The 22,920-nt window shown below is 41.5% G+C and overlaps 4 protein-coding genes across 5 annotated transcripts in view; 3 read left to right on the top strand and 1 right to left on the bottom strand.

The window, feature by feature from the left end:
* Positions 1-1,539: 1,539 nt before the first annotated feature.
* Positions 1,540-4,738, top strand: cldn15a (claudin 15a). Its single transcript, XM_031749333.2, has 5 exons — positions 1,540-1,904; positions 2,142-2,306; positions 2,570-2,651; positions 2,731-2,838; positions 3,842-4,738. The coding sequence occupies exons 1-5, from the start codon at positions 1,688-1,690 to the stop codon at positions 3,933-3,935; spliced, it is 666 nt and encodes a 221-aa protein (XP_031605193.1). The 5' UTR covers positions 1,540-1,687; the 3' UTR covers positions 3,936-4,738.
* A 1,509-nt stretch (positions 4,739-6,247) lies between these two features.
* Positions 6,248-13,836, top strand: dnajc3b (DnaJ (Hsp40) homolog, subfamily C, member 3b). The gene is made up of 12 exons (XM_031749332.2): positions 6,248-6,707; positions 7,913-8,023; positions 8,209-8,333; positions 8,440-8,514; positions 8,600-8,743; positions 8,916-9,097; positions 9,186-9,305; positions 10,434-10,539; positions 10,721-10,841; positions 11,142-11,274; positions 11,390-11,538; positions 12,279-13,836. The coding sequence occupies exons 1-12, from the start codon at positions 6,623-6,625 to the stop codon at positions 12,422-12,424; spliced, it is 1,497 nt and encodes a 498-aa protein (XP_031605192.1). The 5' UTR covers positions 6,248-6,622; the 3' UTR covers positions 12,425-13,836.
* A 70-nt stretch (positions 13,837-13,906) lies between these two features.
* Positions 13,907-17,460, bottom strand: naa38 (N-alpha-acetyltransferase 38, NatC auxiliary subunit). The gene is made up of 3 exons (XM_031749340.2): positions 17,312-17,460; positions 15,607-15,781; positions 13,907-14,363 (listed from the first exon to the last, which is right to left on the bottom strand). The coding sequence occupies exons 1-3, from the start codon at positions 17,348-17,350 to the stop codon at positions 14,239-14,241; spliced, it is 339 nt and encodes a 112-aa protein (XP_031605200.1). The 5' UTR covers positions 17,351-17,460; the 3' UTR covers positions 13,907-14,238.
* A 1,517-nt stretch (positions 17,461-18,977) lies between these two features.
* Positions 18,978-22,920, top strand: part of chd3 (chromodomain helicase DNA binding protein 3) — a 61,934-nt gene continuing 57,991 nt past the window's right edge. Inside the window, exon 1 of one of the 2 annotated variants that reach the window (XM_039609665.1) lies at positions 18,978-18,996. The gene's annotated coding sequence lies outside the window, so the exon portion shown is untranslated. Of the gene's footprint in view, positions 18,997-22,762; positions 22,821-22,920 lie in introns of those variants that run through there. The other variant, XM_039609664.1, reaches the window with a different exon arrangement.

The raw sequence follows: 22,920 nt of genomic DNA, 5'->3' as shown, positions 1-22,920 counted from the left end.
ACCTTAAGAACAAGTTGGCAAGGTGGGCTGAAATATTTCAGGTCTGATAGAAATTTGTTTCATGAAAACAGAAAAATATTAAGTTAAAGTGTTGACTTTTGCCAGTAGCACTTTTAGCTAAGTGCGCACAATGGCCACAATGACGATGCTAGTATGCTAATATTTATCAGGCAGCCATGTTAACCATGTTCTTCAGCTTGTTCACATTTGCAAAGAACACGAATTACAGTTGCAGTTGTGGTGACTAACAAAACACAATAAATTTGAAACAGTAATGATAATAAGAAATCATTTTCAAAAGGAGTGTTTGAACATTTGTAGTTTTTTTTTTTTTTTATCAGCACAAAATGTTTCATGGTTTCCCAGTTCACTCAGTAATGTTGCCAAACTATGTTACTTATCTTCAGTTGTTACATACCATTTGAGCAGTTTATTAACCTATCTGATGAAACATAAAGAGCATACCCCTATTTGATGATATCACTGAAAATGTACTAATTATATTTAATCAGTTTATTTAAGCATTTTGTGAGTTTTTAGTTATTAGTTTCTTTGTCATTGCGTAAAATAAATGCAAAACATTTGAATTTTTGTTACAATTAACAACCTTTGTGTCTTTTTCATTTCCAGAAGTCAAACTTTCCCTTTCAAAGACTGGCTTATTGTTGGTGAACTGGGGCTATTTTTGGAGGCTGGCCTTTAAACAAACACATTTGCTGGTTTATAAATCTCCTCACCTCTACCGACTTGACAGCTTGGTGTGAAATGCAGGTTAAGATTTATCTTAAAATTATCAATGAGGTAAACTCAGAGTGCCCTGGATTTGGCAACGCTGACCTAAAAGCTATCAGGAGGATTATTAATGGCATGAAACAAACTGAGAAACCACGAGATGAACTGGGCAGCGTTAGACCTTGGCCTCTGGTTGGTGTTTGTGACTTTAAATTGAACCTGTTAAATATTGATATCTTTCCCAAGCACAGGGTGTGACAAAGAAATTGTTACCTTGAGTCTTCTGGCCTTGAGATAGGTAAACCGAAACAATAAAAACGGCGGAGCATAATTTAGAGAAATATATTCGTATATGTTTCGATATGAGTTTTGAAGTGTTATAGTGAATAGTGATTACAAAAAAAATAGTTTTTTTTTAAGCAATGATATCCTTTAAAAGTTATTAAATGTAAATAGTGTGATCATTTATTATGAGAGAATGGGAGAATTTTCCAGTTCTTTTCTGCGTTATATGTTTGAGTATTTTTCATAAACATAACCAGAAATGCATACAGAGTCGCGGCGTCATTAAGACTAGCAGATGACCATTGGACCCTGAAAGTGAACCGATAAACACCTGTTCGGTTTCAGGGGTGTAAAATGCAAAAAAAAAAAAAAGAGGATAGAGTATGTGTGTGTGTGTGTGTGTGTGTGTGTGAGAGAGAGAGAGAGAGAGAGAGAGAGAGAGAGAGAGAGAGAGAGAGAACAAGTGTAGGGGGAGGAGAGACTGCAAGTGAGTCATATAACTGATTATACTTATCTGTTGAACTGGACACATCTCTCAGTGGCAGAGCGGACACACATCACACACACACATTCACCCGAATCCGATGTTTTTATCATCATAAAAAAATAACTTTTATTAAATTCAAAAACTTCAATCTCTTGCCACTGACAGTTGGGCCGAGGAGAAGTCATGGATCCAATCGTGGAAGTGGTGGCTGTGATTTTGGGGTTCATCGGATGGATAATGGTGGGGGTTGCGATTCCAAACCGTTACTGGAGGACCTCCACTGTTGACGGAAATGTCATCACCACCTCAACAATTTATGAAAACCTGTGGATGTCCTGCGCGACAGATTCAACCGGGGTCAGTAACTGCAGGGACTTCCCTTCGATGCTCGCTTTGAATGGTATGCTGACAAAAAAATTGACTTCTTAATAATATCATGAGCTTCGGGAAAGTTGGATTCCATCAAATGTTTATGTTACTTTGTCTGGAGGAGGGTTTCTGTCATAAGAAATGTATTAAAAGGATAACTTGAAGAGCTTAGATGTCCTATCTTTTGTTGTACACATTAAATTATCAATCCGTCTTCGAAAAATCTGTTAAAATTATGTGGTTTTGTGTATGTATGCATTGTTTCCAGGTTACATCCAAGCGTCTCGTGCCTTGATGATCGCCTCGGTAGTGTTTGGCACATTTGGACTGCTGGGCTCGCTGATTGGGATACAGTGTTCTAAAGCAGGAGGAGAAAACTATGTTCTCAAAGGGAGGATCGCAGGCACTTCTGGAGTACTTTTTATGCTTCAAGGTAACAAAAACATAGAAAAGACAGTCTGTTCTTCCTGGCTATTCAGATAACAATATTGACCTCCTATTACACTACCCCTTAAAAAAGATAAAGAAACCTCCCCAGTATGTTGATGAATCGTGATAATGCCCTTTTAAATCAGTCCTACCTATTTTTGTTCTTGTTTACTTCAGTACTTTGGATCAGAGTTAAACTCTGACCGGTCATTGTTTTATTGCTCACTAAAGACTCCTTGTTGTTGTTGTCTTTTTTTCTATCAAAAGGTTTGTGCACTATGGTCGCAGTGTCCTGGTATGCTTTCAATATCACCCAGAATTTCTTTGACCCCTACTACCCTGGCACAAAGTAAGTTGCTGTTAGTGGTGTGAGATAAACAGGCCCAAAGTGCAGTGCTGGCAGCCTATAATTTTGCTATGTGTCACAGGTATGAGATAGGAGAAGGGCTTTACATCGGCTGGTGCTCTGCTGTGCTCGCCATCGCTGGAGGAGCCGTTCTCACCTGCTCCTGCAAATTGGGCACAGAGGAAAAATAGTGAGTTTGATCTCTTTTTGATGTACAGAGCTGGAGGTTAATTCTCAGAGTCTACAGGTACAATCTGGCCCGGCCGTGAAAAATGTTCTGGATTAATTAAAGAAAACACGAATGTGCTGAACGTTCTGTTATTAATGTGATACAAAGGGAGACGGATTCCATGGCTCTCTAGCGACTCACTGTGGCAACACGAACTTATCTCAAAGTGTCAATAGTTCCCACCCATCCAGGTGTCTTTGTCTCGACTGTGCTAAGTGGCAGGTTTAAGGGGGCTTATAGTAGGTTTATAGTTTATTTGGTAATTACCTGTCTCAATGGTAAACATAGGCAAAAGAACAAATAAAAATTGTATAACAATTTTTTTGACCAACCTTCATTACAGGGACATCATAAAACTCAGCATAGAAAAGATTTAAAATTTGTCTGTGGAGAGATGTCTGTTTGGAGATGGAAGCTCCTGAACAGGTCTCAGACTGCTCAATGTGAATATCAGAGACGTAGCAATCAAAGATTTGAAAAAGAATTAAAATCTTTGGCAGAAACAGACACAAAAACTTGAAGAAAAAACCCACACACATCTTTATTAAAACCTTATTTTATTAGAAAGTCAGTAAAAATGTAAACTTTTTAAATCAGATTAGTTATTTAGATTTATATCCAGGTAATCATTAGAATTAAAGTTGATCTAAACTGTGCTTTAAAAAGAAACAATGCAAACACGATACCAAGATGGCTGCCTAGTGGCAAGCGCTCATGTCCCTGATTAGAAAATTGGCTCCCCCCAGTGGTCGAAAAAAGTAGTAACTACATTACTCACTTTACACTGACCATAGCCTTCTTATATTCACTTCTGGTAGGTGCACTGCCACTATAAAGATAACTTATTCTAACACTATTCTAAAACTTTTAATTTCCTTGCTGAGACTCTGAGTATCTGATGTGCGGCATGCTTGGAGTGATTTGTATTTCCACCATCTGATCCTGACGTTTTCTTTCTCTGCAGCCCTCTACCTCATGCAAGGGGAACTGTGTATTCTGGACCAGCACCAACCAGAAGCCTGGCCGCCAGTACTTATGGGAGAAACGCTTACGTCTGAGCAGGATTTGGAAACTGAGCTTTGTGGACTTATTCATCCCTTCATCTTTGGCTGGTCTAACTAACACATTGTGTCATTTCATCATCGTGGAAATACTTGCAGTGCATCAGATGTTCACTGTTGGGAGTATTTCAGCATCGCTGTATACGTTATATACAAATAACCGCAGTTTCAAAATGTATGTTTTGTAGAAATAACATGGATATAATGATTGCAAAAAGCTTGACAAAACATCAGCGTCACTGCACAAACTCACTGTGCGCTCTCAATGATTAATATTTATATTTCTCTGATATTGTCACTTATTTTCCAATGAATCCAATCACATTTGTAAGGGTCAAAAGTGTGATGATTGTTTGGATATGTCGTTTTGTACAGTTTTGTAGGCAACACCTGCAAGAGGCGCTGGAGGGCAGGTTGTCTTTGTTTTGATTGTATTTTGCCTGTTTTTTGGGTTGTTGTTTTTTTAAGCAAATGTACAAATTTAAATGTTTTACGTTGAACATTCCAGTTTTACTTACCACAGACAAAAACAGTGGTGGCTGTATTCTTCCTTCTTTTTTAAAAAATAAAATTAAAATTAAAAAACCATCAGCCAGGCGTATGATTACAGGTCATCAGGACATGATTTGGGTAAAATATTGTGGGAAATCATCAACATCAGTGTCTGTGTTCAGAGTAAAGACTGATTACAAATGTTATAGTTTCATCAAATTACACATTTTTACTATTTAAATTTGGTGCTAAAAGCAGCAAATTCAAATGTCTTTATGTGTCAAATAAAGACTATTTTGTACAACTTATTTATGATGTGTCATTAAAGTGGCGAGAAGCAGCACCGTAAACAGTGCGTGACGGCAGCTCACATGTTTATTATATAATGAAGATAGGGAAGAGTCACTGGGTGGTCACCTTATCCCGTGGTAAATGTATGCAGGTGGAAGCGGTCTCAACCAGGATGACAGTGACTCCATTCAGAGGACACATCAACCACCGAATGATTGAAAATCATGTGACTCGTGTGCCTTTGATAGCACCAGGTCTCAGCTCAGCACCTTCTTGTTCAGTTTGTTAACAAAACACAAGAGGAAAACACATCTTATGTGAGTTGGTTTGTATGTTCAAGGTGAACTCAAGCTGTTTTGGTGGAACATGGCTGCCCAGCTTCTTCTTAACACTGTTAAAATGCTCAGTAGTGCAATTATCTGCTGAAGCTTAACCTCAGCGTCAGAATGGGGAAGAAATTTGATTCAAGTGACTTTGAGTGCCAGACGGGCTGAAAAATGCTGATCTACTGTGACAGATCACAATCCTTTGTAGGGTTTACAGTGAAACAGTTTGCTTCAACTGCTACAATGGTAGGGATTCGGAGTATACAAGAAGAAAGCATTGATCCATCCTGCTTTGTATCAGTGGTTGTCCTGCTGCTGGTGATGTAATGCTGTGTGATATTTTCTTGGCATGCTTTAGACCATTTAGACACCTAAGCTTCATTTGTATGCCACGGGCTACCTGATTATTGTTGCTGACAACAATAACGTGTCATGTCACACAGCTCAAATCATCTCATCTTAAACATGACAATGAGTTCACTTTACTGAAATGGCCTCCACAGTCACCATACTAATAGAGCACATTTGGGATTGAACAGAAGATTCACATCATGGATGTGCACCTGCATCATGTCAGCACGAACCAAAATCTCTGAGGAATGCTTCCTGCACCTTGTTCAATCTGTGCCATGATGAGTTAAGGTCGATCTTACTGTTAAAAGGCAAAAAGGGAGTCCGACCTTGTACCACACGGTATAACTATGAAGTGAGAAAGCCAGTGAGTGTAAATCACTTGAAAAATTCAGATTCAGGGTTATTTTAAACTAAGTTATTAAATGACAAAACTTTATAACCTGCAGAAAAATAAAAGAAAGGATGATTTATCATGATCAATTATTATGATGATGATGATGATGATGATGATGATGATCATTATCATTATTATTATTATGACAGGATGATGATTACGGTTTTCGCATTCTTCGCATTTCGCATTCTTTGAGGTAAAAACACAGACTGATCCTGTTCAGCAGGTTGTTTTACATTGCATAACACGTCGTCATGTGTTACCGCTGTCAATTACATACCCTGTGGTGACGTTTGGCCGCAGTGTGCAGGCTGCCCGGCCCATGCAGGGACATGGTGGGAGCGTCACTGTTAAAATAGCCTGTCCAATGAGAGCAGCCCACGTTTCTGGACGAACACGGATGTGCGCCTCGCGGACCAACCACGGAAAAGTAGAGCAGATAGGGCGGGGACGGCGCTGGAAGAGGGGCAAGGTTTCGTTTACAAAGTGTAAGGACGGTCAGCTGTTCAGTTTCAGGAACAGACTAGTCGTTTTAACTTTAGACCGAATCTAGAAAATAATTAATTCAGGCGGGGTAGTGAATTTAGGTTGCTATTTCTTTTGAGACGGGAGGAACCTTTCAGCGACGCGGCTCATTTCCACACGGAATACTGTCCGATTGGGACCGTAAATACACCGTCGTAGCTGTTCTGTAGAGAGGGGAGACCCATGAGGGTGTAATAAATAATAGGCAGATTTCAATGAAAGAGACAGGCGCTTTCAGTCGAAGCGGACGCAGAGTTGTGAAGTTGGCTGGTTCCGGTGTTAAAGCGTGAATCCGGGAAGAGATGGAGCCGTGTCGGCGGGCCGGACTCAGCGGGGTCCTGTGCTCCCTGTCACTGCTGTGTGTCATCCTGGACATCCAGCTGGACGGTAAGACCCACTTCACGTAAAAAGAAAAAAACAAAAAACAGCCTGCTTACTCACTTGTTTCTCGTCTTTAGCTGCTAAAAGTTAATCAATCCGGCTTATTACTGACCCGGAAACTGCTCTTAAAATACTAATACAAAAAAGTATTACTATATCGTTGCTCTGATTTAAGGATACCGGCAATTAATCTGTAAAAGTTAAACATGAAGGCTTTAAAAGATGTTTGCAAGGGCAGTATCCTTACAGCCAGGGGCGTAGTGAGGACTTACAGACCCAGCACCACCTGCATTCACCTTTGTCAGGCTGCTCTTAGTAACATTTAGATAGTTCAGTTACATTTATATGTGTGTCAAATCATTATTTTAAAAACACTGATTGTATAAGGTTTTGTTTTGCAGTAATACTCTACTTTCACTTTTCATTACATCAGTTTTCTTCAGTTTCACCCCTCCCTCATTCCCCACCAGCGCTAAAATACTTTCAGCTCTACACTTAACTGCGTAGTTTACTAAAGTTGAGGTTTAATACACAGTAATTGTACTGTATTTAAGTATTTCTCTATCTTCTGCTTCTATTCCACTATATTTTGGATGCAGATGGAGATTTTAAGACTTTAGTTGGTTATTCGTTTGCAGATTAACTGCATTATTATAGATCAATGCCCATCAGCAGTGTAGAAGTATGCAAAACAGTCCTCAACTGCAATGATTCACTAATATAATGTGTATGATTCTGAAAAGTGCCATTCTGTGTAATGAGTACTTTCACTTTAGGTAGTTAAAATATATTTGAATAATATGACTTGTGCAATAGTTAGCATAAAAGTGCATAAGAGGGGTGAAGAAGGGAGAGGGAGCAGAGTAGGTGAAGGTGAGTGAAAAAGGAATGCAGTTAAAGTGAAAGAGATGGTTTAGAAGATGGTAAGGAGACCTGCTCTGGTATAAAGACAGGAGACTGAGGTGAAGATGTTAAGAGTTTCATGGGAGGATGGACCTGAGTGGAAATTAGTACATCAGAGGGAAAGGTGAGGCTGAGCAGTTCGGAGACAGGTTAGGTTGTTGATCGGGTGCCACAGCTCGATTGTGTGATTGTGTGAACAAAAGCCCGGCAAACACACAAAGCAAACTGAGCTACACCGTGGTTTGCGTCTATAAAGTTGTCCCTCTTCAGTGTTTCCAGCGAGGCTCAAGCCCAGTTTTATGTTACAGGTGTCTTGGGGGCAACTCAGGCTGAGATTGAGCACCACTTGGAGATGGGCCGCAAACTTTTGGCAGCTGGTCAGCTGGCCGAAGCCTTGTCCCACTACCACTCTGCCGTGGGTAAGGTTACACACACACAGACGTGTTCTTGCCACTGTCTGACATTTTCAGTCTACAGCCTGTGCTTGTCTGTACAGCTGAGAAAGGTGTGTTATTGTGCAGTAAAAGAGTTTAGAGATTCAAAGCTTGTGCTTGTTGCTTTTGTCAAAATAAAAATGAATAAATTGTGATGATGGTTTTTCCAGAGGGTGACTCTAAGAATTACCTGACCTTCTACAAGCGAGCTGCAGTGTTTCTGGCCATGGGAAAATCCAAATCTGCCCTGCCAGATCTGACCAAGGCTATCCAACTCAAGCCCGACTTCTTGGCTGTAGGTCACTCAATAGCCTTTCTTAATGTCTTCTATCATATTCCATCTCTTCTGCCCTCTTCTGAGTCTTCGTCATCCTATCTTTTCATCTGTTTGCATATTTCAGGCCCGCTTGCAGAGAGGGAACATCCTGTTGAAGCAGGGCAGCACGCAGGAGGCACGGGAGGACTTTGAGGCAGTGGTAGGTTTTATAAGGTGCTGCTTTTGCAGTCCTAAATCACTCTCCCGCGTATGTTTGCCACAATAATGTGTACCTGCTGTTCCAGCTGCAGCGGTCCTCAGACAACGAGGAAGCTCAGAACCAGCTGATGAAGGCGAACGAGCTGGAGGAGCTGCAGGAGGAGGCCCAGGCCGCGTACCACCAAGGGGACTACAGCACAACGATCACTGTGCTGGAGAGAGTTATAGAGGTAGGGGTCTTCTTGGTTAATTTTATTTTTTAATTACAATCTTACCAATACCAACTGATTCAAAGTGTGATTTCAAATCTGATTTTAATGCCTCAGCATTTTAGTTATTAAAGGAATCACTATGATCTCTGAGCTGATTGCTCGTTTGTAAAAAGTTTCCGTCTTCCTCTAGATCTCTCCTTGGGATCCGGAGTCTCGGGAGCTCCGTGCAGAGTGCTACATCCGGATGGGAGATCCACAGAAAGCCATCCAGGATCTCACGCCGACGACGCGGCTTCGCAACGACAACCGCGCCGCCTTTCTGAAGCTCAGCAAGCTGCACTATATCCTCGGCAACCACCACGAGTCACTCAAGTGAGCGCCGTTCCTGGAATAAACAAATTGCTCTGGCTTGCTCAGTCATGCAAATGAAGTCTCACTCTGTCCATCCGTTCACGTGTAGCAACATCAGAGAGTGTCTGAAACTCGACCAGGACGACAAGGAGTGCTTCAGCCACTACAAGCAGGTGAAGAAGCTCAGCAAGCAGCTGGACTCGGCAGAAGAGCTGATTCAGGAGGGCAGGTGGGCATTTCTGTTGGGCTGAGGCACTTCGCTTCCATCTGCATGCAAATGAGAGTTTCAGAGGGCAGCTATAGTCTCAGCCTCTGAAAGTGTAACGTATACAAGTGAGGGCATAATTATTAGTCCTGCTATGAAAATTTTCCTCAAGTGCTTTTTTTTAAACAGAGCAAGGGATTTTCAACACATAAATTATTAATATTTGCACACAGTAACAGAATAATTTCAGAAAAGAAGAAAAAATACCAGACTCAGTATTATTAGCCCCCTGAAAAACCACAAACCACTGCTGTGCAAGGATTTGCTTTAGCTTGTAATGCTCAGCTTATAAGTTAAAGTTAAAACTGAGGGTTATCGTCCAACTTACACACAGCAAAAAACTTCAGCAAGAGTTTGAGCTGTCAATGAGTAGACAGCTGGCCGAAAACAAAAGAAGTCAGTTTAGACTTGAGAAAAAGAATGGCTGATGCTCACAAAGCAGGAGGTGATATACAAACATATCACAGCGTTTTCCAAGTGTTAAAAACCGGAGCGAGAAGCATCATTGCAAAATTCAAAGAGAGCCACACAGTGCAGGAGAGGTAGGAACAGAAAGAAAACTAAGAAGACCCCAGAACAACACGGCAACAACCCAAGGCTCCAGGTCAAGAACAAGCTCCAGGAGACCAAAGTGAATGTCCCTGACTGGCCTGGGCAAAAGCCCTGACTTCAAATCTGGAGGTGCTGGAGATTCACAAAGAAAAGTGAGCTGTGATTCCTCAGGAGACACGTGAGAGCCTTATTGAGACCTAGAAGAAACATCTGCAGGCAGCAAAGAGGACACAAAACCGACTATTAGCAGCAGGGGGCTAATAATGTTGATGCAGGTAGTTTTTATCACATAATTGTGTTTCTGTGCTCAAAGTAAAATAAAGTAAACATCCAAAATAAAACAAGCATGTTCGGAAATGCTGTGTTTGAAAGTCCTGGCTCTCTTTAACGGCACATGGGAATTTTTTGGGGGTTTAATTTTCATAGGTGGGATAATAATTAACTCATCTGTACATTTGCAGCTTGTAAACTGTGAACTGTTTCAGTGCCACAGCAAGTTAAGTGCTTTGACCTTTAACTGTGTTTCTCTCTCTCCATTAGGCATCAAGAAGCCATAGAAAAGTATGAATCGGTAATGCAGACGGAGCCTAATGTCCCGTACTACACCAACCTGGCCAAAGAGAGGATCTGCTTCTGTCTTGTGAAGGTGAGAGAGTGACGGCAGCTTTTCTCACGAAGCGATGCTCATTTTTTCTCCTCTCACATCCCCCAGAAGATGTGAAACCTCTAAAGAAATCGTCATTCCGCTGCAAACACACTGTCCTAGTTCTCACTAGAGTTCAGTCTTAGTTTGTAATCATTCACCTTTTGCTTCATATCATTTCCAGATAAAATCAGCGACCGAGGCGATAGACGTGTGTTCGGAGGCCCACCAGAGAGACCCCCGCAACGCCAACGTCCTCAGAGACAGAGCAGAGGCCTATATCCTCAACCAGGACTACGAGAAAGGTGACTTTGAGACACAGCTTCCATCTCAATGCTGTCGGCAGACATAGACACTGGACTATTTAGTTTCAGAAGAAGGGAGGACGTCTCTACAGCAATAATGCCAAAACTGAGCAGCTCACAGCAAAATGATGTGGGAAGGGGAAAAGAATAAAAAAAAAATAGATTTTTCGTCAGAACCGCACACACAGCATCAGATTGATAATTGATGGCTAAAGTAAAACAATATTACATAATTAGCCTCAGATATGTGGTACAAATAATTTTTCGGAGTAATCTGTAAATCCCTTGTGTGTCGTGCAGCTGTGGAGGACTACCAGGAGGCGAGAGAGTTCGACGGCGACAGCAACGATATCAAAGAGGGGCTGGAGCGAGCCCAGAGGCTGCTCAAGCAGTCTCGTAAGAGGGACTACTATAAAATCCTCGGCGTCAGCAGGTAACCAGTCCAGCCAACTTCAACATAAACACTACACATTTCATTTTTTCTGATGCCAAAGTCAACATCCGTCACTTTTATAAAAGCACCCGCTAACGCTCAGAAACTTCCTCAGGAATGCCAACAAGCAGGAGATCACCAAGGCGTACAGGAAGCTGGCACAGCAGTGGCACCCCGACAACTTCCAGTCCGAGGCCGAGAAGAAAGAAGCGGAAAAGAAGTTTATTGACATCGCATCGGCCAAAGAGGTCCTCACTGATCCAGGTCAGCAGCCTGCCATGTCCTTTAGTCTTTTGCCTGATCTCTCTGAAAAACAACTATTTACAGCCACATTTCCACACCATCAATATCTGATTTTAAAGAATTTCTAGGATTTTAGAGATACTTTACTCATCCCAGAGGGAAATTCACAAATTCCAACAGTCTCCATAAACATCCATCTATCCATTTTCTTCTGCTTATAATAGACTTAAAAAGCCTATTACAGGCAGTCTCCGAAAACACCAATATCGATGCATGGATGAGCGTATATTACAGTCCAGAACACAAGCATTAAACTTAGTTGGGCTAATTTAAAAAGTTTGGCTTTCTCAGAAATGATGTCTGCTGAAGTTAAGCTGAGCTGTCAGAACATTCATGTGAAACGAGTAGAAACGAGCGGCTTCATTCGTCTTTTCACAAAATGGACTAAAAAGTTGCTCAGCAGACGTTAAACCTGCAGCTCTGCAGTCAAAGAATAGGAGGAGGTCGTTTTGGTATTGTGACAGCAGGGGGCAGCACAGTGGTTAACACTGTTGCCTCACAGCAAGAGGACCTGGGTTCAAGTTCACCGTCATCACGGGTCTTTTTTGTGTCCTGCAAAAAATTGAATAGAATTGTAAAAGCAGAAGAAAATGGATGTTTGTCAAACCAAATCTAAACTATTAGATTGTTTACTAAAATGTTAACGATCCAGCTCTCACATTATTAAATGTGTCCCTTCCTCCTTCCTGTCATTTTTTCAGAAATGAGGCAGAAGTTCGATGCGGGCGAGGATCCGCTGGACCCAGAAAACCAGCAGGGTGGAGGCGGAGGTCAGCAGGGCTGGCCTTTTCACTTCAACCCCTTTGAGTCTGGCGGCAGCTTCCACTTCAAGTTCCAGTACAACTAGAGAGCAGGACTTGACGAACACACGGGCGGGGAGGGGGGGGTAGTGTCGTTTTTAGGTGGATACTTCGGAAAAAACCTTCGGGGGATTTTGGAGGACAAGTCTTCCTCAAAAGCTCTGCGTCAGCCTGGACGCAGGTTTGTCGCAAACTTTTTTTTGTTATTTCGGACTTTTTACCACAAAATCAAAGGACCTACCTGTGGTTACTCATAAATTACGTTGTGCTTGAAGAAAATGAAGTCTACAGATGAGCTCCATAGGAAACGTATGACGGCTGGAAGCAGCGTCCGCTCTTATTCTTTCTTTGTGCCATTCTTTGAAGCGCTACTTGGCGCCTCCTTTTTATTTTTAGTGCCGTGACTCTTTGCTCTGACTGAAGAAAATCTGTACGTCTGTCCGTTTGCTTGCAGTATTCTTTAAAGGTCTACTGATCTCAGTCTCTATTTTTTACCATGTCGAGACGTCTCTACACTAGAGAAGCAGGATTTTTATATTTATCATTAGACCTGTGGCTGTTGAACTATTTATGGTGAAACTCGAGCACCGCTACAGGAAACCTGTGGGTGTAAGAATTTCAATATCCTATGGATCTGAAGTCAGTGTAGGTGCTCTGTGATATATACATGTATATTTTTAAATTTAAATCGGCTCCTCCTGATAGCTAATTGGAATAATTCTGTGTGAGTTTTGTTTTGGAGATATTAATTTGACATTATGGATGTAAGTGCACAAAATAAGTGAAAAAAAATGTTTAGGAAAACAGCTGCAAATGACTGCATCGACATTTAGAGTATTTCTTTTCCTTTCCTCCTCCTTTCAAGGAAACGTTTCCGAAGCTTGCACTTTTACTTTGTTTGAAAAGGCCACTTCACTCCTCCTGCACTCCTGAAATGTTACTGTAGGCCTTTGGAAAGCCTTTCACACACTCGCGTGTGTCTTCAGTGGCTATCCGAGAACCTCATTTATAAATAGGTCTTACTGAAGCGTGTCTGGTTGTGCACTGAGCTGCTGCTTTATTTTTCCCGGGGTACACCATATCTACTTTACGAGCAGCATGTTTGGATAATATTTATCCAGTGGGTCGCACTGACACACATACGAACTTCATACAGTTTATAAATGAGGCTCTTGCGGCCACACGGGCCACACAGGTGAACCAAGATGATGATGTTATTTTTAAAGACTTTATTTTTTAGCACAAATTAAGTTATTTTGTCTTTAATAACTTGAGGACACACTGACTGTAACCAGCTTCTACTGCTTGATTGTGTGAATAAAATGTGACAGGCTCTCTTTGTATTTAACTGAGTGGGACGGTTTTGTTTCTGGGTTTCTTTTGTTGGAGGCATTTTTTTTTTCCTGTTGCCAAACTGAGTCGGCTGATGTGCTCAAGTGTATTAAAATATTGAAACAAATGCATTTTTGCTCTTTCTTTTTTTTTTTTTTACTGTCTTTTAAAGCGAGGCAAGGACGGCAACACAAAGCCTCAAATAGGGTGATTTATTTTAAAACACTGTAATAAAGACGGGCACTGCAGACACTGAGACACATACACGTAAGCTCTCGTTTACTCACACCTCACACACATGCACGCCCACACCATTTCTACACACGCTGCATTGTGCAGCAGTCGCCGCAAACGCACTCTTTCATCAGTCACAGAGGGATTGACTGAATCCACGACATCGACACAGAAGTTCTGCGTCCAAAGAGTCTGAGAGACCGACGACGTCCGTTCTCCTGGGATCGACCACGGCCTTGAGTCTGGCTCGGCAGGAGTCAGTCACATGAATGCTGTCCAAACAGACGGAGCTCCGTCAGTGGTTAGCTCCGAATCCCTGTGTGTCGTCCAGGCTGTCTGCCTCCACCTCGATGGACACCACGTGGTGGCCGGGAATCATGGCCAGGCCCAGGACTCTGGGTTCGCTCTGGGAGAATGTGTCTGAAAAGAAAACGAGACAACAGGTCAGACGACGCTTACTGTGTGATACCTAAACAATCGTTATGAACTCAACGGTAACTTTAAGCACACCTGCACGTTAATGTAAATACCAAATCGGCCAATCACATGGCAGCAAATCAGTGCATTTAGACATGTAAACATCAGAATGAGGAAGAAAGGTGATTTAAGTGACTCTGCTAGTCTGAATATTTCTGAAATTTTCCCACATCACCATCTGTGCGGTTCACAGAGAAAGATATGAAAAAGTGAAAATATCCAGTGAGCGGCAGGTCTCTGGGAGAAAATGTCTTGTTGATGTCAGAGAAGAACGGCCAAGCTGGTTTAAGCTGATAGAAAGGCAACAATAACTCATTACAAGCAAGGTACGCAGAAGAGCATCTCTGAACAGCACATACAGAAAGAACAGCAAGGTTTTGCCCAATAACAACAAAGGAAGATGTTGTCTGGTCTGTTGAGTCTCAATTTCTACTGTGACATTCAGACGGTTGGGACAGAGTTTGGTTTAAAGAGCTACTCTGCCATGCATCACTGGCTACCAACATAGCATAGTCTAAATACCTGCAGCCTAACTGGGGTATTTGACTATGCCCACCCCTTTATGACCCCAGTGTAACCACCACGTCACAAAGCTCAGATCACCTCAAACTGGTTTCTCGAACATGACAATGAACTCATTGTACTCGAATGGCTTCCACAGTAATCAGATCTCATCCAACAGAGCAGCTCTGGGATGCGGTGGAATGTTTCCAGCACCTAATATCATCTTCTCTTTCACTACAGTTTGTTTTTTAGCAAAACCAATAATCTAGTAACTAAACTACAGATTAATATATGTAAATATGAAATGATTTTTAACTGCATCATCAAAACATAAAAGTTGCTCCATTTCCATGAGTTTTGAAACAACAGGTCACAGCAAATAAACCACAAAAGAGTGCAAACAATCAACACAACTTTTACCCATTTCCCTGTGTATTTTTTTTGCGAAGTGAATGACAAAAGCATCGTTTGAGTTTCCCACAGCTGCTGGTTCTGATCAGTATTATTTTTAGCTTTATTGATAACCTTTAAGATGGTTTGGCATTGAAAGACACTTCAAAGATGCTTTATAAATACAACGCCATAAAAATGCGAGGTGTGAAAAAGAACAGAACAGCCTTTTTATACGGTGTAAAAGGCATCAGTGGACGCTGTGCTCAGGTCGCCTCAAGCCTCTGCGTACCTGTGGATTTAAGGAATTCCTGAGCTGAGCCGAGGATGACGTTGCAGTCCCGGTCAGTGCAGAGGAAAAGGCCCACCAGAGTCCGTCCGTCTGTCATGCGGATCCTCATGTTCTTGTTCAGGAGCCCCTCCAGCTTCTGCCGTGCCTGAGATGATGAGGACACTTCAGACTGCTCCTGGGGGAGGACAATAAGGGAAAGTGAGCAAAATAAGACCTAATTGGCACATTATTAATCCATTATTATTTTATTTGGAAAATCCTGAAAGAAGCCCTGTTTAGACACATGTAATGACCGCTGTGAAATTTCAGCTTCATATAGCAAACACTTCTTAGTATACATTTTCTTCAAAATTGTCCACTGACCCACTTTCATAATGTTTTTTCCCCCCAAATTTTGAAATCTGACAGTGTTTGAATGTGAATATCTCAAAAACTATTAAGAAAAAAGTGTGAAATTTGCACTGGTGTTTACCATAAATGTGAATCAGGATCTTTAATTTGGGACACACAGACCAAAAAAAAATCTTTAAGTATTAGCTAGATAAAATATGAGAAAATAAATTCCATGCAGTCCTGTTAAATCTCATATCTCTTAATACATTCTCAGCTTAACCTGAAGTCTCAAACTCATCCAAAGCAATGTGCATACTTACAAAGTAGGTATCAAAAGTACACATATATGTAACAGACTTGTTTGTGAGTGATAATTAGAGTACCATCTGAAGACTCCAGGACTTTGTTCTATTTCGACAGGACAATCGACTGATATTTTTTTTCCTGGTGCAACTTGTCATGTTTGCTAAACACAGAATAAAAGTTGAATTAAAATGACATTTTCTTAATTTCTGTGACCAAGAATTTCATGTTTAAAAGCTTTTTACGTGTTTTATGTTACAGTACTGTGAAATGAATCAATATACCATTTAGAAACTGTCACTACAGCATTTCTGCAATGTGATTTTTTTTTACTGTCCCAAATTACAGTTCCTGATTCAAGAAAGGCCTGTGGAAATGTAAGAATAAGAATAAGAATAAGAACAACTTTATTTATCCCGAGGGAAATTCTTTTGTCATGTACATGCTCAAAGCAGCAGGAGAGACAGAGGAACAGATGAAATAGATATAAGATATACAATATATACAATAAGAACACTGTACAGTAATGTACACTATTCTTATAAATGTAAGGCTTTTACCTTTAATAGTTTTGAGATATAAAAAGGCCTGAAAGTAGGTGGATGGGGTTTAAAACATATATATTGAAAACATTTTATATATGAAGCTAACATTTTAAAACAATCATTATATATATCCAAACTCTGGACTATAAAATGTTTAGGTAAATCAGAGACGGTCGAGAAAAAAATAATGATTTGAGACAGAATGACCAAACTGTGCCTTTTGGTGAGGAGAACTCAACACATAGTGAATCTGTAGTCTGTCGTTCATATATATATATATATATATATATATATATATATATATATATATATATAAATAAATAAAACAGTTAAATAAACGCAGGTTACCAGGTCAGATGTACAAGCTAATTTGTTAGCCACCGACTAACGAATTGGCTACAACTGAAGCAATGACAATGTTCAAATACTTTTCCGTTGAACTATTTTTTAATCTCAGTTTTGACATGTTAAACAGCACCAACAACCCTGAGACAAACTGAAAAATTAAAACGAGAAACACATACGTGAGTCGAAGGACCATTTTCCTCAATCATTGTGGCCATAACCTGCCCCTCTTCTTCTCCTCCGGCATTTGCTTACGGAGCAATTTCACCGACGGACCAGCGAAACCGGAAACGATCCAATTTTTTTTTTCATCTTAAAGGGGAGGTCCGTTAGGATGCTGCTAGAATTAAAAAAAAAGAAAAAAAAAAAAAGAAAAAATGTTACATTATTTAAATGATAAATATTAATAATAATAAGTTAACGTTTAAGTCTGCAAATTTATTAATTTTAAGAGGAACTAACACCTGGCACTGATCAAAGACTTCATTAGCCTCGTTTTAGCACTGTTTGCTAAAGCCTTCTAAAAACTCATATACCCATACTTTGCAAAAACGAAAACTATCTACGTGTTTTCCTCTCGGGTAAGTCTGGAGAATTTGGAGTGTGGTATTTTAAAGCTCGCCTGTATGTCCCCACTGTCGCCACGGGTGGCCGCTACAGGATCATTTTCCCTTCATTTCCTGACACATCGCTTTAAAAACACTGATAAAATCACTGAGATTTCTATCTGATTTGTACGCGTTGCTTAATCCACGAGCTTCACTGAAAAGATGACTTGTATAACTTACCAAGTGTTACTTAAAAATCCTTTCTAAAGTACCACATTTAAAAACCTGGGGGGAAACTGCTAAAGTCATTACAGTGGTTATGATTGTCGCAAAAATATCATTTTCACTGCACTATTATGGCAACACAATAACAATAAAGTCGCAATATCTGCAGAACAAATAAAAGCAGTCAAGTTATTTTGACTCAAAATACAAGTAAAGAGAGAGGCTGTCAGCATAACTACAAATGAAATGAACAGTTACGGTGTGAACACACCGTTACACACACTGTAGAGTGAAAAGGGCAACCGGATGAAACAATAAGCAAAAGATCCACCGTGCCAAACATCTGCTAACAGAACCATGAAACCCAATTACTTACAGGAAAAAGAGGATAGAGAAGCTGCGTGAGAGAAGAAGAAACACTATGATAGGAAACCTCTTTTTCTCAAGTGCCAAAAATCTAAATCTAAATGTGTTTTGGAAAAATAGACCGCATAGATTAAGTGTTACACACTGGATAAGACGGTTGATGTCGAACTGGAATGTTGGCATGTGAATATAAATATCTGGTTTGCACTTTTCTCTCAAAGTAGAGTTTGGAGGAGGGGCTAATAGTTTCTTTTCTATTCAGTTCCTATGTTTTCCTGCGTTTTTTTATTATTGCTGTGAAATATTTTAAAAGACTTTAAAAAGAATGTAGAGTCAAGATTTATGTGAGTGATTCCCGAGAAAGGAAAGATCAAGTTAAGACACGATATGATAAGATCAGACAAACACTGTTCAGCAAACAACCCGGAACAGATGTAACTACTGATGTTAAAAAAAAAAGCATGATTTTGTAGAAGATACGCTCTTGTGCAGCAGCATTTCATCATATTCACTGTATATCGACGCATCTCTATGTGAATGACTACAGAGTGAAAATAGAGCCTCAGCTAGGTGGTGTGCATAGTTTTTTAAATCTGAACTCATAATCCACAGATCTTCCTGGGTGGTTTTGTAGTGGCAGTGAGTGCTGGCCTTGCTGCTGACTGTGCTGATGGTATCTTGAATCCTTAGAAGAGGGATGACTGGCATCACAGTCCTAACTAAAGGTGAGTAGCATATTCTGATTTGTATCCTCTTTATCCTTCAAAACTCCACGAATAGCATGCAAAAGAAGGCTATTTTGTGTTTTTGACCCATCTGCGGCGAAGTGTAGGAGCACCCACATTAAAAAGCTTTTAATATGTGAGGTTAAAGTCATTATCAGTGGTATCCCTAACCCTAGTGCTGTGTTTTGGAGAGAAGCATATCTATCCACCCACCCATCCATCTAGCTTCTTCTGCTTATCAGATTCAGCGTCGTAATTGGAGCCTGTCTCAGCTTCTTGAGAGAACTTTCTTTTTAAACTTAAAATTACACATTTTAATAGTTTAGGTTAAAATGATGATCACAGATGATGACCTAAACCTTTCTTTTACTGTCCGAAGAAGCCTTAACCCTAAACCTAGATGTGTCATGCTTTATCTGGTGGATGTTAAGAGACTTAAACTTTGCTGATTATGTCCTAAACAGTCTTGATATAGTTGGATAGCTCAGGAGTCTTTCATCACCCTCTTCCTCTCCCTCTTATGTCTCTGATTAAACTTTCCCAGAAATCATCATCTGTAAATGTAGAAGTCTACAACTGGAGCCCATTAACTGGCACAATTAAACCCAAAAAAGCACTGTGTCCCACCTTTACTTTTTAACACTTTATTACAACTGTTTCACTGCTCAGGGAATACGCTGAGCCAAAACTCAACTGATCAGCACTTCTTCTGCTGCTAATTCAATCCCACACCAGCGTCTGCTGGATTGGCCCCTGCTGCACGCCTGTTATTTAAGCATTATCTGCTCCCCGGGTCGCCTCAGTTCAGACAGCTCAGCTCTGAATGGAGCTCAGGAGCCGGTGTCTTCCTCTGTGTGTCACACTGCATAAAATCTGGGTTAGCTGGAGCGCAGCACCCAGGGGAGGCTTTTCTCTCTCATCCTCGACATGTCTCCCTGCCAAACGGACACGGGGAGTGTTGGTAGTGGCGGGCGGGCGGGCGGGGAGGGGAAGGCGGGTAGTCACAGCAGAGTAGTGCAGTATGTCAGGGCCTACGGCACATGAGAGCCCTGGCTGGTTTCATCCTTTTTTTTTTCTTTTGCAAAAGCATAGTGAGAAACATGCACGGTTATGAGTACAGATACCTCATTCACACACTCGCACACATAGATAGTGTGGGTTAGGGTACGTAAGCTACACACATACACACACTCACACACACACACACACACACACAAAGCTTCCACATCACCAGCCTCTCAATCTGGCAACCACAGACACCTCAGTGGCCAGAGGCTTAGTGGGTGGGTGGATGGGGGGACTCCAGTCACACACACACTCTGATACACTTCTCGTGAACAGACACACACAGACATGTCTCCTCTGCCCATGTTGTCTTGCGTTGCACCGTCTCTCTCTTGGCAGATGTGGCCTTTGGATCAGACACTAACAAAATTCCTCTCATTTGTGGGCGCGGGGCGAGCCGAGCCGGAGCAGCTCGAGCACCTGTTGCAGCAGCAGCAGCAGAGAGGAGGAGGAGGAGCGTGCTCAGCAGGCGAGGCGTAACTGAAATGCTTGTTTACATGATACCCGGTTATTGGTGTGGGAGCCACAGCTGACAGACTGACACATAGCGTAGAGACGGAGCGCGGAACTTGGAGACATGGAGGCTTTACGAGATGTCACAGCGGCCGGGCTGCCTGAGCTGTCGGCCGCGTGGTCGGGATGGCTTTCAGCTTCTGACACTTTTATTTAGCGCATATTTCCACATTTTTCCCCTCCTGCGTTCACTTATAGATCTGTTGGGACAACAGGAGGGTTAGAGAAGGTTGTGTCATGGTGGGGTTCAGGGAGATTTAGGCGTGCTTGCACTGCAACATTTAAGTTATCGTCATATAAAACTTCCTTAGGTTACGATGTGAGCAGGACTTTGTTCAACAGTGGATAACACAGCTCTGCATGTAAAAATAGAGTAGTAATACCTGTGTGTACCTACTATTTTAATTACTGTATATAATTTTATAGACATATAACTTTCTTTAATTTTAGCTGAAGTGGATTTTAAACTTTTAAAAACATACTTTTCTTCCTTTTTTAAGAGATAGCAAGGTGCTGTTTGAATATCTCTGTGGGTGTCAATGTGTGTACATGTGGCTTGTAGTGTAAACCACAATGTGTGGTCAGTAAGACTAGAAAGCTGGTTCACTGAGGTGACAGTGAGCCTGGATTCACACTGCTTGCATTTTTTAAATTGCATGTGCTCGGCATGCAAACTGAATGGAATGTAAAAGACCTTTTGACTTTGGTGTGGTCTGACCCCCGAGGCCTCCTCAGGGAGCTCAAACTTCAGGTGCTACTGGGTGGGTGGCACTTTAACTGTGGGCTGGTTGAGCAGGTGACCGTACGCCAAAGGCTGCTGCAGGTGCACAGTCTGAGTCTGCCCCCAGGCCATTTCCTCCACTCTTACCCTGCCTTCTCTTTATACTATACTTTCAAAATAAAGGCTGAAAATACAAAAAATAAATGTTACTACATATATAAAACCCTTTCACAGTGTGTCTTTGGTCCTGTCTTCCTCCCCTCACCCTCAAGTGGTCACAGCAGATGGCTGCCCCTCCCTGAGCCTGGTTATGCCAGAGGTTTCTTCCTGTTAAAAGGTATTTTTTTTCCTTCCCACTCTCACCAAGTGCTTACTCATAGGGGGTAGTGTGATTGTTGAGGTTTTCTCTGTATTATTGTAGGGCCTTTACCTCATATAAAGGTAAAGACCCTTTACCTTTATATAAGTCTACTGTTGTTGTGATTTAGCACTTTATAAATAAAATTTCACACTCTTCCCTCTAACTCTGACAAATGTTCAGACACTTTAGGCCCATCTACAGTTTGCTGAAGCGAATTAAACAGTAAAGACCTGAACAGCTTATTGGAACACAGGTGCTGAGATATTAAAGGGACCAAGGGTCTATGACTACTAGATATTGGCTCACTGGGAAACAAGAGATTGCAACAAATGTGTAATTTGTTCATTATTTATTCAATATCGCTTTCAAATGAAATAGGAATCATGTATTTTAAAACATAATGCACCTTTTTAAAATATATTATGTAAATTCTTTTTTTTAAAACATATATTTTAATCTTTAGTGAAGTCACAGTTTCTCCTGCTTGACCCTGATTTTCTATGTGAGGCTTGAATGCGAAAAAAACAAAAAAAGCAAATGAAAATTCCTTTTGTCAAAACAAAAGTGCCCCCGGGCAGCCACCGAGGGCTGGCCGGGGTCTAGGCATTCCCATGGCCTTACTGCCATCCAGTTGTCACAGCTCGGCGCCAACGAGAGCGCGACTTTACAGGGAGAGCTCGGAAAATCTCTCGTGGCCGTTTTAAACGCCGGTGCGAGAGACGGCGTGCGCACTTGGAGCCGTTTCTCGCGGTGCTTTCTAGAGGTGGAAACGCGGTTCTGCATACCCCGACCTGTTTCCATCCCCACCACAAGTAGTTAATTTTTTAAGCAATACAATCTGATGTAAGTCTGGGCATGGCTGCGGCAGATTTTCCCAACCCCCCTTTCTCACTCACTCTCTCTCTCTCCCTCTCTCTCAATCCCTCCCCAGCACTCATACACACGCACACTCTCTCACACACACACACACACACATATACAAGCGCGTGCACAACCCTACTGCTGCTGCTGCTCCAAAATAATTTCTTTTCTGTTTTTTTTGAAGCACAACGGTGGGGGCTCCGGAGAATATAAGGTGGCCATATTTGATAGATTTGTGTCGGGCTCTGCAATGCAGAAAGCGAGAGTTGTTGCGTGTGATCTGGCAAGTGACAGTGACACCAGGCAAGTCTGTCGGATTCGTGACTGATCCGGACTTGAGGGGGTGGGGTGGGGGGTGGGGGGGATAGAGAAAGAGAGAGCGAGAGAGAGGGAAAAAAGAGAG

The sequence above is a fragment of the Oreochromis aureus genome, linkage group 3, assembly GCF_013358895.1.
Source record: "Oreochromis aureus strain Israel breed Guangdong linkage group 3, ZZ_aureus, whole genome shotgun sequence".
Classification (NCBI taxonomy): Eukaryota; Metazoa; Chordata; class Actinopteri; order Cichliformes; family Cichlidae; genus Oreochromis; species Oreochromis aureus.
The sequence above is the reverse complement of the archived record's forward strand: the minus strand, read 5'-3'. Positions and strand labels throughout refer to the sequence as shown.

Excerpts from the sequence above, each read along its gene's own strand:
- naa38 (XM_031749340.2), bottom strand. The coding sequence starts at position 17,350 with ATGGCCACAATGATTGAGGAAAATGGTCCTTCGACTCAC. Across the intron at positions 15,782-17,311 it reads AAAATGGTCCTTCGACTCAC|GAGCAGTCTGAAGTGTCCTC; the intron begins GTATGTGTTTCT and ends GTCCTCCCCCAG. Across the intron at positions 14,364-15,606 it reads GGAATTCCTTAAATCCACAG|ACACATTCTCCCAGAGCGAA; the intron begins GTACGCAGAGGC and ends TTTTCTTTTCAG.
- cldn15a (XM_031749333.2), top strand. The coding sequence starts at position 1,688 with ATGGATCCAATCGTGGAAGTGGTGGCTGTGATTTTGGGGTTCATCGGA. Across the intron at positions 1,905-2,141 it reads TTCGATGCTCGCTTTGAATG|GTTACATCCAAGCGTCTCGT; the intron begins GTATGCTGACAA and ends CATTGTTTCCAG. Across the intron at positions 2,307-2,569 it reads AGTACTTTTTATGCTTCAAG|GTTTGTGCACTATGGTCGCA; the intron begins GTAACAAAAACA and ends TTCTATCAAAAG.
- dnajc3b (XM_031749332.2), top strand. The coding sequence starts at position 6,623 with ATGGAGCCGTGTCGGCGGGCCGGACTCAGCGGGGTCCTGTGCTCCCTG. Across the intron at positions 9,098-9,185 it reads AACCACCACGAGTCACTCAA|CAACATCAGAGAGTGTCTGA; the intron begins GTGAGCGCCGTT and ends GTTCACGTGTAG. Across the intron at positions 11,275-11,389 it reads AAAATCCTCGGCGTCAGCAG|GAATGCCAACAAGCAGGAGA; the intron begins GTAACCAGTCCA and ends AAACTTCCTCAG.